The 14,514-nt window shown below is 41.4% G+C and overlaps 1 protein-coding gene across 14 annotated transcripts in view; it reads left to right on the top strand.

Annotated features, from left to right (window-relative positions):
* Positions 1–14,514, top strand: part of cacna1g (calcium channel, voltage-dependent, T type, alpha 1G subunit) — a 331,510-nt gene that overhangs the window by 228,580 nt on the left and 88,416 nt on the right. For all 14 annotated transcript variants that reach the window (XM_074619026.1, XM_074619028.1, XM_074619031.1 and 11 more), the window contains 3 exons: positions 299–478; positions 1,680–1,780; positions 10,862–10,979. In XM_074619026.1, coding sequence (XP_074475127.1) covers positions 299–478; positions 1,680–1,780; positions 10,862–10,979 — 399 coding nt within the window. The remainder of the gene's footprint in view (positions 1–298; positions 479–1,679; positions 1,781–10,861; positions 10,980–14,514) is intronic.

Genomic DNA, 14,514 nt, shown 5'->3' with positions numbered 1-14,514 from the left:
ATTTTAACATTATAAATGAAGTTTTGAACTGTACAGCCCCGGAAAACACCCGCTCGGATGGAGATGTTGCAGGTATGACGTAGTGGCATGCCAGCTTTGCCGGTCCGGGGAATCCCCCCCGCCACCAGGCTTTGTATCCAAGGATGGGGAATGTCCCGTAAAAAGTTCCCAACCTCTGTGTCCATGCTGCCAGCTAGATGTCCAGCCTGATGCACGGCTGTATATCTTAACACGAAGCACCTATTGGATAATGAGACTATGGCATTTCCAAGTGTAACCACATCCTGTCCCTCTGTAGGTGCCCTTCCTGTACCGCTCAGCCAGTATGCACAGCTCCAGGCCCCCCTCACTGGGCCACTTACGGCCCCCAGAGCACAGCGACTGCAATGGGAAGGGCTCTCCGTCAGCCCTGGGCCCCACACACGTCTCTCTGGAGGACAACACCGAGGACGAAAACGCAGAGGAGGAGTCCACCCTGGTCAGTCTGTGTCTGCTTGTGTGCTCGTTCTTGTACGGTACGGGTTGTGGTTAATGATGTAGAGCTGAGAGTTAAAGCTTCAGGAATTCATTTAGAACGTAACAAACAAGCATGAATACAAATATTTGTGTATGTGTTATAGTAATCATAATATTAGTCTTTATAGTGAGATAAAAAAAATCTGGTGTTTTAACAGTGACATAGGTTACCAAAGTAAACTAATCACTAAGGATTTTGAATAATGTGAACGCTAGCACTAGTGGAGTCAGAGTTACCATTCACGACGTTAGTTTGGAAATAAATGAAAGGGTTAGTTCTTAGGGTCTGGTGGCTTCGAAGACAGCGATATAACGTCTTCAGTTCCCCTTCAGAAATGCTGTCTGGGGGCGCTGCTGTTGCTCACCTGGTAGAGCAGGCGTCCCGTGTACCAAGGTTGAGTCCTTACCGCAGCGGCCCGGGGTTCGGTTCCGACCTGTGGCCCTTTGCTGCATGTCATCCCCTTTCTGTCAGACAGCCCTTCTTGACGGGGAACCAAAGCCGTTATATCGCTGTCTTCGAAGCCACCAGCCTCCATTCACAAAAGCAGTAATTTTACCTCGCAGAACACGGGAGTTGCTGGTCTACCACTGCATCAATCGGTTAGTTTGTTTGTGCTATTGTGTGACTTTCGTATCGTGGTGTCCACAGCAGTACATTGCTTTGCTTCCGTGTCGGTACTCCTGTCTGCTTCTCCAAGCTGGCAGCATGCCAACAGCCATCTACTGTAGGTAATACAATCACTATGGATAAGGACATGTGTGTGTATATATATGTAGGATTATTATCATGCAGAAACCTACCTCAGGTGGGAACGTGGGAATTTTTTTTTAGAAGGGCTTGGGAAAATAGTATTTTGACACTAAAATATTTGTACTTCAACCATAATTTGAATGTTCGAATATGAATACAAAAGGAACACCACTGGGAAGCTACAGAATGATAGAAAAACCTAAATAAAAAATCAAGTTTACTGTATATTGATGTTGTCGGTGGCCCTTTTTGACAAACCTTGTTTTATTCATACGTATGAAACAAACAGTTTTGTAAGAAACAAACAAATTCAAAAGCTTATCCGTGGAGAATAATTGTGGCTCACAATAAGCAACAGGAAATTGTGAACATATGAATAATAAATGTACCGTGCACCTCCCGCTCCCTCCAGGGTCGTTTTTCCAGACTCTTCCGCTGGCTGGAGAAGAAGCAGCCAGAGTGGTGTCGACAGAGAGACACCTGGTCACTCTACCTCTTCCCTCCAGAGTCGAGGTAGGATTCGCACCTCCGCTCACCTCCATTACTCTCCCTCTTTGCCCTGTTGTCAGTTTTGTTTGTTTTCTTTTTCCTCTTATATGGGCATTTTTACATATTCATGGAAGTTGTGGGTACACAGCACTCTGGAAGTGTGTTGTTTCCGAAAGGAAAAGACTTGTAAACAGCTTCCTCCTGTGGCAGTTAGGATAAATTAGGTTGTGTATTTTAAAATGAAATGGAAAAAAACGAGTTCACAGCACTTTTGAAATGATCAGTGTACAGGAAAAGACTGAGCCATCTTCTTCGCAAGAAGAGGATTCCTCACAATGCATTTGACTGACATCCCATAATGCTGACTGTAATGGCAAAGTGTTTTTTTTTGCCGCAATGTGAGCGCAGCATTTTTTTCCTTCCCATATCAGCCCCTACTCCCTCCCACAAACTCACATCAGAAGTCTCTTTTATCTGCACATTTCTGCCATGTCAGGGGTGAGTAAGGAGCGGAGGGAGGAAGGGAGATTCTCCTCCCGAGTGCTGCGTCTTATCTCAGCCATGTGCAGAATCCATCGCTTCCCACCCTCTGTCGCTACCCCACCCCCTCCTTCACTCCTTCTCCCCTTCTGGGGCTTTGATCTGTGCGTCTCTGCTGTCTATTTGGAGGATGTGGCTGTGAAGGCAACACGCTGGCCCCAGCCCGCCGCCACAGCACCGCAACATGCTAATTCAACATCAAACAACAAGTCCCCCCCCCCAACCACACCCAATAGGAACTTAACGTTACCCACCACCGGTGTCATATAATGTTCATTCAAATGAGTAGATGTTTGAAATTTTATGACTCTCAGATACAGTATAAAATATCTCCACTGTCAGAAATCAAATGTCAAATGCATCTGCAGCATCATAGAAAGTATTAACCACTTTTTTCCCTTTTTTATTTATTTAAGTGTTTATTTTTATCAATTTTGAAATGTATTATATATACATCTATATTTATATATATATATATATATTTATTATTATGAGGGGGCGTTCATATGGGCCCAACTTGTAAACACAGAAAACACGACCCCATTTGAAGGCACCAATATATACATAGATGCTGCATTGGACGCTTCAGCCCGTTACGACGATACGTCAACGTGGGCGCCATATTGGACCAGGCAAGCCTGGCCTGTAACCCTATACTACTAAACGGGGGAGCTGCCGTTTTTCTGGATAAAAAGCACTATAACGTCTACATTTCATTTAATTACAGTATATATATATATATATTATAAATAAAAAATATATATATATAAATTACAAAAAGGGGAAATTAAACAAGAGTAAATAAATGAGGGATTTAATACAAAGATAAATAAATAAAGAAGCAAATTAAAACAGAAATATTAATTTATGTCATATTTTATCAATTAATTAATGGCTACATTTATTTTTGGTAATATTTTTGCTACATTTAATGACATATTTATTTATTTATTTATTAATTTATTAATTTATTACCTCCACCAAGGCCGAAGGCCTAGGAAGGAAGTTATGTTTTCACCGGCGTTGGTTTGTTGGTTTGTCTGTTTGTCAAAATGAACAATCCAATAGTTTTTGGTGGCGTTCCGGATGATGATCCGGCTTCGGGATTTCTTTTTAGTAACTCCGCTCAGCCTGTGCATTAACACCACAGGCTTTAAGACATGCGCAGTGTAAGTGATGACGCATTCATGCAGCGACGTACATGAAACCTGCCTTGGCGGAGGTCTGCGCTCTCCGAGTGCACTTCTAGTTTTTTTAATGTGGCAGGTTTCATCCTCCATATTATTTAGCCTCATTTCCACCTCGTGATACTGACACGGCTCGACTCGACTCACTTAGAACCGTTCTTTTGTGATTTTCCATCAGCAAAAGTTGTGGATAGTACCTGGTACTTTTTTAGTGCTACCTTGGTCGAGGTTCAAAGCGAGCTGAGTCCATACTAGAGGGCAGAGTTAAAACACTGCAGACCATTGATTGGTCAGAGAGAACCATCACAAGCACGACACAGGACATCCTGCACGAACACGCCATTTTTAAATACAGCCAACCTACCGTCAATAGCGACCACAATTTTCTTATGCACTCGACCCAGATTTTAAAAAATGGCAACCCGTAAAACTATGCCATGGTCTATTGACAAAGTGCAGACATTCCTTTGTGCGGTTGCCGATGAAAAGATCCAGCGAAAGCTAGATGGAGAAGCTGTGTCGCGTTGAAGATGATGTTACGGCAGATTCTAACTTCCGGATTGGCCTACAAAATTACGTCATTCCTGCATCCCTCTATTTCAGTTCAACTTTAAAAGTAAAATTATTGGGAGGCAGCCAACATTAATATCAGTATTAATAATTTGTATTAAAAGGCATACAGTTTAAATTTGAGCCGTTTCAGAAGTTGTGGATGGATGGCCATATTACAGGATCTGGAAAAGGTTAATAGAAAAAGCTCCTGTAGTCTGGTTTTGTCAGAGTATTAAGAAAACTGAAGGATCTTGGCTCAAACCGGGCTTCTAGCTGGCTTTCAATCGCAGCGGGCCGCATGGTTTGGCCGTCGCTGAGAGTGACACCGAGGACACAGGCTCTGCGTGGCGCCCATTCTGGCCTTGAACCGTCGCGGACGCCCGCCTGTGCTCACAATCACATCAAGAGATGGCAGCGTAGTGGGAGGCCGGAGTCCAGCGGCTTTCACACAGACCCGAGTTCACCTCAACCTGCCTTTGTGCTCTCTGTTGTTACTGCTGCTAAGGATGATTACTGCAGGGGAAGTTTTTAAATGGGCGGAGGAGTGGGCCGGCTACGAAGGCATACTGTGATGCAGTCACTGCGATTAGATGACTGGGCTGTGTAAGGACCGTGATCAACATGGGGACCGGGGATGTGCAGGACTCACTGAAGGTAGAGCACTATATAGGACGGAACCTCGATAAATGAATAAACCTCAATAAATGAATAAATAAAGAAATGACTCAATAAATACATAAATATGTCATTAAATTTAGCAAAAATAATATTAAAAACCAATGTAGCCATTAATTTATTGATAAATGTGACAAATTGATATTTCTGTTTTAATTTTTCTCTTTATTTATTTATCTTTGTATTAATTCTATTAACTATTTACTCTTCTGTTTCTTTTTACCTTTTATTTATTATGTATTTATTTTTTATCATTTATTTATTTTTATTTTAGCATTTATTTTATCATTTATTTTTTAATTTACGCTATTTTTATTTTTAAATGTATGTATTTATGTAGTTATGCATCTATTTATTTGTGCACAATTTTCCCTTTGCATTTCCCCACTTATTTATTTCTCCAAACTTTGTTATTTCTGTATTCTTTTCTTTCATACATTTCTTTAAACATTTCTTTTTACATTTATTTCTGCATTTCTGCCTTATTATCCAAATGAGGTTGCTGTCACTCAACGTGTGTCATCACGGGGTCAGAGTGCAAGGATCGACTTTAAGCTAGCTAGTTAGCTGCACTCCAGTCTTCATGCCCGGAAATAAATAAATAATTAAATAAAAGTGAAAATGAAACAGAAGAGTGAATAAATAGGGGAAATAATACAAAGATAAATAAATAAAGAAGTAAGTTAAAACAGATATCAATTTGTCACATTTTAGGTTTAATTTTAATATTATTTTTAATTTATTTTGGATTTTGGCAGGTTCCGTCCTCCATAGTGCATGTGGTCCCTCATACAATACATGATGAGATTATGTGGAACTACACTGAACCTTGTTGGGGAAGCGGGTCATCTGAGCAGCACATTATAACATACAGATGAGAATAGAACAAGTAGACAGCAGGGAGGAAGTTCTAAGAGTTACAGTAAATAGTGAAAGTAATGATCTGTGGCATTTTTATGTCGAAACCTTCTGTGTTGCTACTTTCCAGCCCCCATAATGATATAACACAAAAGTGATCCAGCCTATAGCTGAGGGAGAACATTAAATGTTCTTACCATCTGTCAGCTCTTTAGTGGAAAGCAACCATCCAGCACTCAGGAAGTGATGCGGTTTATGTCTCTGGTTTGTTTTGGAATGCACAGAAGAAGAACTGGGTAATTAGCATGTGCGCCTCTTATCTTTTCTAGCCTATTCCACACAAAGAGGTCACGCCGCTGCCTGTGCACCACCGACAGAAACTTACTTCAGCGCAAGATCCAAGCAAACATGTCACACTACCGCCCCCGCTGTTCAACTGACTGGGAATCGCAGTGCAAAAACATCACAGAGACTCTAAGAAGAATTTTAAAACATGTAGATGAGGAACATTAAGAGTTAGTTGACTATGTTAAAATCAGCAAACATGTTGAAAGAAAAGTGTCAAAAATGTGCAGCTTTAAATCAACAACACCACGCTGCTGGAGGCCCAGGCCATATTGCTGGGCTCGCATGAGGGAAGGGACAATCAGAACCATGACTGCACGGGGGCAGACTGTCAGACCCTGAAATCATAGACTGCATATACAGACGGACTACAAGGTCCCGTCCACACACCATAGCGAGCCAATCACGAGCCGAGCACGGCCGCAGCCTGCAAGCGTGAATCCCCCTGGCTGCTACATTAGCACTATGGTAGCTGTTAGGCTAGAAAGACACACCAACTAACCATAATATCTCTATAAACTACATTTATGATCAAACTGACACGTGTCCTATTACACAGACTCGTGACGGTTGCGGAAAGTAAAAGTTACATCTCCTCTCTCGTACAATTCCCGAGCCTCCGGCTGCGTGACTACTTCACTCAGAGCAGCTGTCAATCATGACGTCTCAGCCCCCTTTTTATAGCATCTAATAACTAATTAAAAACAAAGTTATCAGAAAAATGAACACACTAACTAAGAACTACCTAAAATGACATAAACCAAATTTGTTTGACGTGTACTTTTAGTGTGTCCCATGTCCCATCCGCTAACGTGGAGAAGACGGATTTATGACCTACACTGCAGCCAGCCACCAGGGGGTGCGATTGAGATGTTTTGGCTTCACTTAATGTCCATCTTTATATACAGTCTTTGAGTTAAATGAGAGGTTTTCTAGAGGGACTCTGGTGCTCGGAAACGGTACCACTTTTGTCCACAGGGACCGTCAAAATGAACACAAAATTATGAACAGCTGGCTGAGACAAAGTCACGCCCCACCCCCACCAGCCCTAACGTTACCTGCAGCAGTGAGTGACATCAGCAGAGGACAGGAGGAAGGACTGTTACTGACTGATGGAGGAGAGAGGACAGGATGAAGGACTGTTACTGACTGATGGAGCACAGAGGACAGGAGGAAGGACTGATACTGACTGATGGAGCACAGAGGACCGGAGGAAGGACTGTTACTGACTGATGGAGCACAGAGGACAGGATGAAGGACTGTTACTGACTGATGGAGCACAGAGGACAGGAGGAAGGACTGATACTGACTGATGGAGCACAGAGGACCGGAGGAAGGACTGTTACTGACTGATGGAGCACAGAGGACAGGAGGAAGGACTGTTACTGACTGATGGAGCACAGAGGACAGGAGGAAGGACTGATACTGACTGATGGAGAACAGAGGACAGGAGGAAGGACTGATACTGACTGATGGAGCACAGAGGACAGGAGAAAGGACTGATACTGACTGATGGAGCACAGAGGACATGAGGAAGGACTGTTACTGACTGATGGAGCACAGAGGACAGGAGGAAGGACTGTTACTGACTGATGGAGCACAGAGGACAGGAGGAAGGACTGACACTGACTGATGGAGCACAGAGGACAGGAGAAAGGACTGATACTGACTGATGGAGCACAGAGGACATGAGGAAGGACTGTTACTGACTGATGGAGCACAGAGGACATGAGGAAGGACTGTTACTGACTGATGGAGCACAGAGGACAGGAGGAAGGACTGTTACTGACTGATGGAGCACAGAGGACAGGAGGAAGGACTGACACTGACTGATGGAGCACAGAGGACAGGAGGAAGGACTGATACTGACTGATGGAGCACAGAGGACAGGAGGAAGGACTGAGGACAGGAGGAAGGACTGATACTGACTGATGGAGAACAGAGGACAGGAGGAAGGACTGATACTGACTGATGGAGCACAGAGGACCGGAGGAAGGACTGATACTGACTGATGGAGCACAGAGGACAGGAGGAAGGACTGATACTGACTGATGGAGCACAGAGGACAGGAGGAAGGACTGAGGACAGGAGGAAGGACTGATACTGACTGATGGAGCACAGAGGACAGGAGGAAGGACTGTTACTGACTGATGGAGAACAGAGGACAGGAGGAAGGACTGATACTGACTGATGGAGCACTGAGGACAGGAGGAAGGACTGATACTGACTGATAGAGCACAGAGGACAGGAGGAAGGACTAATACCATACAAAATTGAACTATATATATGCATTTCATGTCTTTTGAATTGAAAGGCTACTTTTTCAGTTATATTTTCATCTTTCAAGTTTTGTTAAAATTCTTGTTATAATATCGTATCGAGATCGTGAACTGATTGAATCATCACACCCCTAATAAACATTCATGCATCAAGATGTCAGTTTTTTTTCAAATCCCAGGTCTAACATAAAGGGATTTTTGGGGATATTTTTTCTTGAGCGTGTGGTTTTTGTTGTGTGTGTGTGTGTGTGTGTGTGTGTTTGTAAGTCTTGGTGGCCTTTTGAACTTTAAAGTTCCCAGCCAGCTTTCAAACCATAGATGAGGAACTGGCATAAGAGGCGTGTTTTTTTTCCATGTCTCCTCCCTCCCTCCCTCCTGCTTGAGGATAACACATGAATTCTTTAGCATCAAAGCTCTGACGTGCAGATATCAAAGATGAATTAGCTCATCCAGTCTGTATACTGTATGCATGATGATCACCGCAGTCAGATGACATGCACACAGACTCAGCAAGTGTTGACACAATGGTGTATGCATTGCTAAATAAAGCCAAAAATCCAGATCTAAGTCTCATAATATTGTCCCCCCGCTGTACACCGATATGAGCCATCAAAGCGGATTTGATGCACGGTTCAATCTTTTCCACTGCCACATATGACAAGCGCTCCCTCTTTCTTCCTCTCTGTTGTCGTGAGCTAAAAGCCCGGGAACCTTCTCATGTCTGGTAATGAATGTCAGACATAATTAATGACTCCTTATTCTCCAGCGGTTCATTACAGAGTTACTGTATGTGAGACAAGCCCTCTTAAATTTAATGAGAATCTTTCATTACTTGTTGACAGCGTTTCAGTAAATGTCCTTGTACAGTATGTAATGTTATTTAAAATTTTACAGAACATACCTGGACTGAGCTGCAGTCTGGATAGGCATTTTGTTTGCTTGAGTATTTCCATTTCATGACACTTAATACGTTTACGTGTGAAATATTGTACTTTTTACTCCACTACATTTTTGACAGATTTAAGTACAAGTCAAGCTACACTGTGGACAACGTACCTTCATACATTTTCCTACAAATGTCCAGCAACAAGTGTCCATTTCCGCTCGTAACATGCATACAGTCTTTTCAAAATAAACTTCTGTCTGCACAGGAAACAATCTGGTTAGGTTTAGGCAACAAAACTACTTGGTTAGGTTTAAGAAAAGACCGTGGGGTTATGATAACTTTGGAAGTGGTGTTAAGTACGGAAGTTGCGTGATAAACAAGTCAACGTTTGGGTTAACATAATTACGGAAGTGGTGTTAATTTAGTACGGAAGTAACGTGACAAATAAGTCAATGTTTTGGTTAACATAACTACGGAAGTTATGTGACAAATAAGTCAACGTTTGTGTTAACATAACTACGAAATTGGCGTTAATTTAGTACGGAAGTTACATGACAAATAAGTCAATGTTTAGGTTAACATAGCTATGGAAGTGGTGTTAATTAAGTACGGAAGTTACGTGACAAATAAGTCAACGTTTTGTTTAACATAACTACGGAAGTGGCGTTAATTAAGTACGGAAGTTACGTGACAAATAAGTCAACGTTTGGGTTAAAATAACTACGAAAATGGCTTTAATTAAATGCAAAGTTACTTGACAAATAAGTTTACATTTGGGTTAAAATAACTACGGAAGTGGTGTTACTAAAGTACGGAAGTTGCGTGACAAATAAGTCAACGTTGACTACTGGTCTCAGACGGGATATGAACAGCGGTCTCATGGGATTACATACAAATTGATTTTGTGGAATATATAGGAATTACAGTGCATTAACTTTCATAGGAATAGCTACGAACGGTGTATGAGAACATCCTGTTGCAGATTAAGATTTTCAACGTATTCTCATACAATGTATTCTCACACAACGTTTCGTATGATATCTTACGAAAAACTCATTCCTCCTTTTTCGTTAGTTTTCCTACGAATGTCCAGCAACACAAAAAGTCAGTTTCTGCTCGTTACATGAATACAGTCTTCAAATTAAACTTCCACCTTCACATGTAACAACTTGGTTAGGTTTAGGCAACAAAACTACTTAGTTAGGTTCAGGAAAAGATTGTGGTCAGGGTTTATTTTTTGACCCATCCCGATACTCGTGTTCCGCTATTTATATTTCCTGGTTCACGATTATGTGAATTGTACACAAATTTGATTTTGTGGGTATATATAGGAATTACAGTGCATTAAGCTGTTTTAGAGGTGTGGGCAAACATTCCAAAGGCCACAATCAACAACTCTGTGCGAAGGAAATACGTCGCACTGCACGAGACGAATGGTCCTCACACCCAGTTACTGACTGGGTTTCTGGGATTCCGTAGTTCATTGCCTAATAAATGCCATTTTTCAAGATAAAGCTGCACATTTTAGAGGCACACCTGTGTAACAATCATGCTGTTAAATCAGCATCTTGACATGCCGCAACTGGCAGGTGGATAGATTATCTCACATAAATTACCTAGTTAAAAATTCTTAAGTGTATCTACTCCTACCCTCAATAATCAGAGGAATATTTGCTTTTATCATTCCAAAAAAACACCCTAGTTTGTTTTAGCTACATGCCTTTACTTCAAGACAATTTCCGTTGTCACTGAAGTAACTATTTTTTTCCCCCTCTTTCCTCAGGTTTCGGATCGTGTGCAATAGGATCATCTCCCACAAGATGTTCGACCATATCGTGTTGGTCATCATCTTCCTCAACTGCATCACCATCGCCATGGAGAGGCCTCACATCACCACTATCGTGAGTCTCAAAACCTGTTTAACCCTCATCCTACCGACATATTTAACATACAAAGACTACTGACTGAATGAACTACTGTAAGAAATGGGGCTCTGTATTGGCATGAATCTGGCGAGATGATACGTATCATGATACAGGGTTAACGATTCAATATATTGCAATACTGTGTGTAAGGCGATATATTGCGTTTTTTTTAAAGTGTATTTTAGGAAAGCTGTCATAGTATAAAAAACATACCAGAAATACACCATTTTTGAAAAGGCAAAATAACACCTTTATACTGCATGCAAAAAACTGCATGGAAAGAAAGTAGAGATAATTATCCAACGAGTGTAAAATAACATGACACCGTGGGGTGGTTTTCCTCCTGTCCTCCCCAACTTTTTGAGTCAGTGTTCATACAGTGTGTATATATATATATATATATATATGGAAGGATTTCATTCGGTATATTCAGGATTTTTTTTCCATATTCTCAGGATTTCATTCAATATTCTCACATTTCATTCAATATTCTCAAATTTTACATTATATATATAATATTTTCCTGAACAGCATGCCATTATTTATTGTATATATATATTTATATATATATATACACACACACACACACACACAGCCAGTAGCTGTGGGTAATGTGTGCTATACCCCAGTATCTGCTGCACTGCATCATATATATATTTATATATATAAAAACATGCATTTCTGAAATGTATGTGTTGAATCAATCAGATAGAAACTTGCTGGCATCTCAAAAAAGTCTACAAATGGAAACGGAGAGCAAAAAGGGAGAAAGTAGCTGTCAGCAACTCAAACAAAACACTCACAAAACAGAATTACTACTGTAGTTTGCGCTCCTCAGAGAAAAAGGAGTGGAACACTGCGTAAGCAGGGAACCACTCCTGTTTGACTGTGAGCCAGTAGCTGTGGGTAATGTGTGCTATACCCCTGTATCTGCTGCACTGCATCACCACCTCCTTAGCTCTAATGCACCATCCTTTTCACATAGTGCAGGGCTGGCTGAATGCCTGGCAGCAAACACACGGTGTCCTTTCCTACTTCCAGCTATAGCAAGCCCAGCCGCTCCGTGCATAAACACAATAATTATCACCGTTTGATTTTTTTTCTCTCTCTCTCTCTCACTGAGCGATGTGTTTCCACGGATGGGCCTAATTGCGGTTCGGTCTCGCCGGAACACTCCGTTCTGCTTGTTTTGCGACCGAAACACGGAGGGGAGACAGTGGCGTTGTAATTGATTCAATTATCCGTGGGCTGGTGTACGTGGCTAATGTCCAGGAAAGGAGATGTTTAACAAATGGGAGGCTGATCCCCCTGGCAGCCCGTCTAATCAGTCTAATCAGGGCAGGAAGATCACACATGCATCATGTACAGTATAGACGGGCACACAAGTAAATACAATACTCGCCACACAGCAGGCGCACTAACATTCAGATCAGCATTTTCGCATGCATATACATTTTGTCAACTTCCTGCCGCGTCCGGTCTGCACCCTGAGGCCATTATTGAAATGAGATGGAAATATATGACGCAGCCTGAAACAAGAGAACGAGCAGTCATTCCAGTTTTTGACCCTGTGATCTCATCGGTCATTATGATGCTATTTGTTTGTCTGCGTGGGTTGTTTTCTTTGAATTAATGAAGGCGATTGTGAATCGATTTCCACTCGCTTGATTCTGCTTTGGCCGTGTATAACAATCCAACATGTATAATGCATCAGTCTGCCGCTTCGCTTTTTGAAGTACCTGCTTTACATCACCCAGCGGTGCCAGCCTGACAACGTTACACTCTTTAAATAGAAATGTAGTTACAGAGATAAAGTGCTTCAGTCACAACATTTTAGTGTGGAATGCAGGCTGAATAATTAGTTTATCGTCCTGGAAGTTATGTCACACGCTTTGTGTTTGGCTCGCTGTCCGTCGCTGTTATGGTTTGGTGCTGGAGGTTGCCTGGATACCGTCTTCCTGTTGCTCACAGTGGAAATGATCGAGGATGATTATACCACCTATTATGATATATTATTCCTAATTGAGCTAGGGGGACAATACATCACTGTCTAGAGTTGCTTAATTGAATTATATCAGCATCGACAGTGTAAAACACAATCAATCTTAAGTTCTCTGCATCAGCTCCAGACAACGTTAAGATAGAGAGATGGCGCTACACACACCGGGCCCGGATGAAGGCTTTCCAGGAGGTTGTTCTCTGCTGCTCAAGAATAAAAGGGAATGTTTGAAATTGCATAATTCAATGCAAGATTGTTTTATGTAACAATGCATTGCTGTAAACTAAACTGTTGCTATCATTATACAAAATGTTGAGCTCCTTAAAAGTTAAGAGAGGTACTGTACCTCGTGCCTCAAGGAACTTCGTAGATTCCCTAGTGGAAGTGTTAAAGGTCCCATATCATGCTCATTTTCAGGTTCATACTTGTATTTTGTGTTTCTACTAGAACATGTTTACATGCTGTAATGTTCAAAAAATTCTTTATTTTTCTCATACAGTCGGCCTGAATATGCCTATATTTACCCTCTGTCTGAAACGCTCCGTTTCAGCGCATTTCAACGGAATTGCAACATAATTTGGTTGCTAGGCAACAGCTTGTGTCCATGTGTACTTCCTGTCAGCTGATGACATTCACATACACTGCAACGAGGAATAGACTGGGACACATTTAGAATGTTTACATTTAAATCTGTATAAAGGGTCTAAATATTGCATATTTGTGACATCACAAATGGACAGAATTCCTGACAGCTTGTTTCAAATGCAGAGTTTCTGAATACGGGCTGTGTGTATTTCCCTGTGGAAAGCGTTTTGATACTTTCACAGTATTTATATAGGACTTGAGCCTGCTTTATAATAAAATAACAAAAAAACATGAAAATCTCCGTTTTTTATAATATGGGACCTTTAAGTATTGTTTCCACTGGCTTGTAACTAAGCAAAGTCATTGCTGGTCTCTACCATTATGTTCAGCATTACTTTTTAAACTAGGCCGAGCTAGAATGAGCTGCTCAGGCTGATGGCTTGTGGTTCCCTGAGTTGCGGTCAGACACACTGGATGCCAGGGGGTTGAACCGGGGAATAACACCACCACCATTAGAGATGAAGAATGAGAGGGAGGCAATTCCTAGTTTTTTCATAGCTAGTGAGCAAATTTTCCGTTCCCTTTAACTTTGCTTATTTCGTCATTTACTTAATTTCAGTGGGCCGAAATATAATTACACAAATGAAAAAAGTAGGGCTGTCAATCGATTAAAATATTTAATGGTGATTAATCGCACGATTGTCCATGATTAATCGTGATTCATCGCAAATTAATCACACATTTTTTATCTGTTCAAAATGTACCTTAAAGGGAGATTTGTCAGGTATTTAATACTCTTACCAACATGGGAGTGCGCAAATATGCTGCTTTATGCAAATGTATGTATATATTTATTATTGAAAATCAATTAACAACACAAAACAATGACAAATATTGTTCAGAAACCCTCACAGGTACTGCATTTAG

Source organism: Sebastes fasciatus, chromosome 20 (assembly GCF_043250625.1).
Source record: "Sebastes fasciatus isolate fSebFas1 chromosome 20, fSebFas1.pri, whole genome shotgun sequence".
In the NCBI taxonomy this organism is placed as follows: Eukaryota; Metazoa; Chordata; class Actinopteri; order Perciformes; family Sebastidae; genus Sebastes; species Sebastes fasciatus.
Note: the sequence above shows the minus strand (reverse complement) of the source record. Positions and strands in the feature narration are given on the sequence as shown.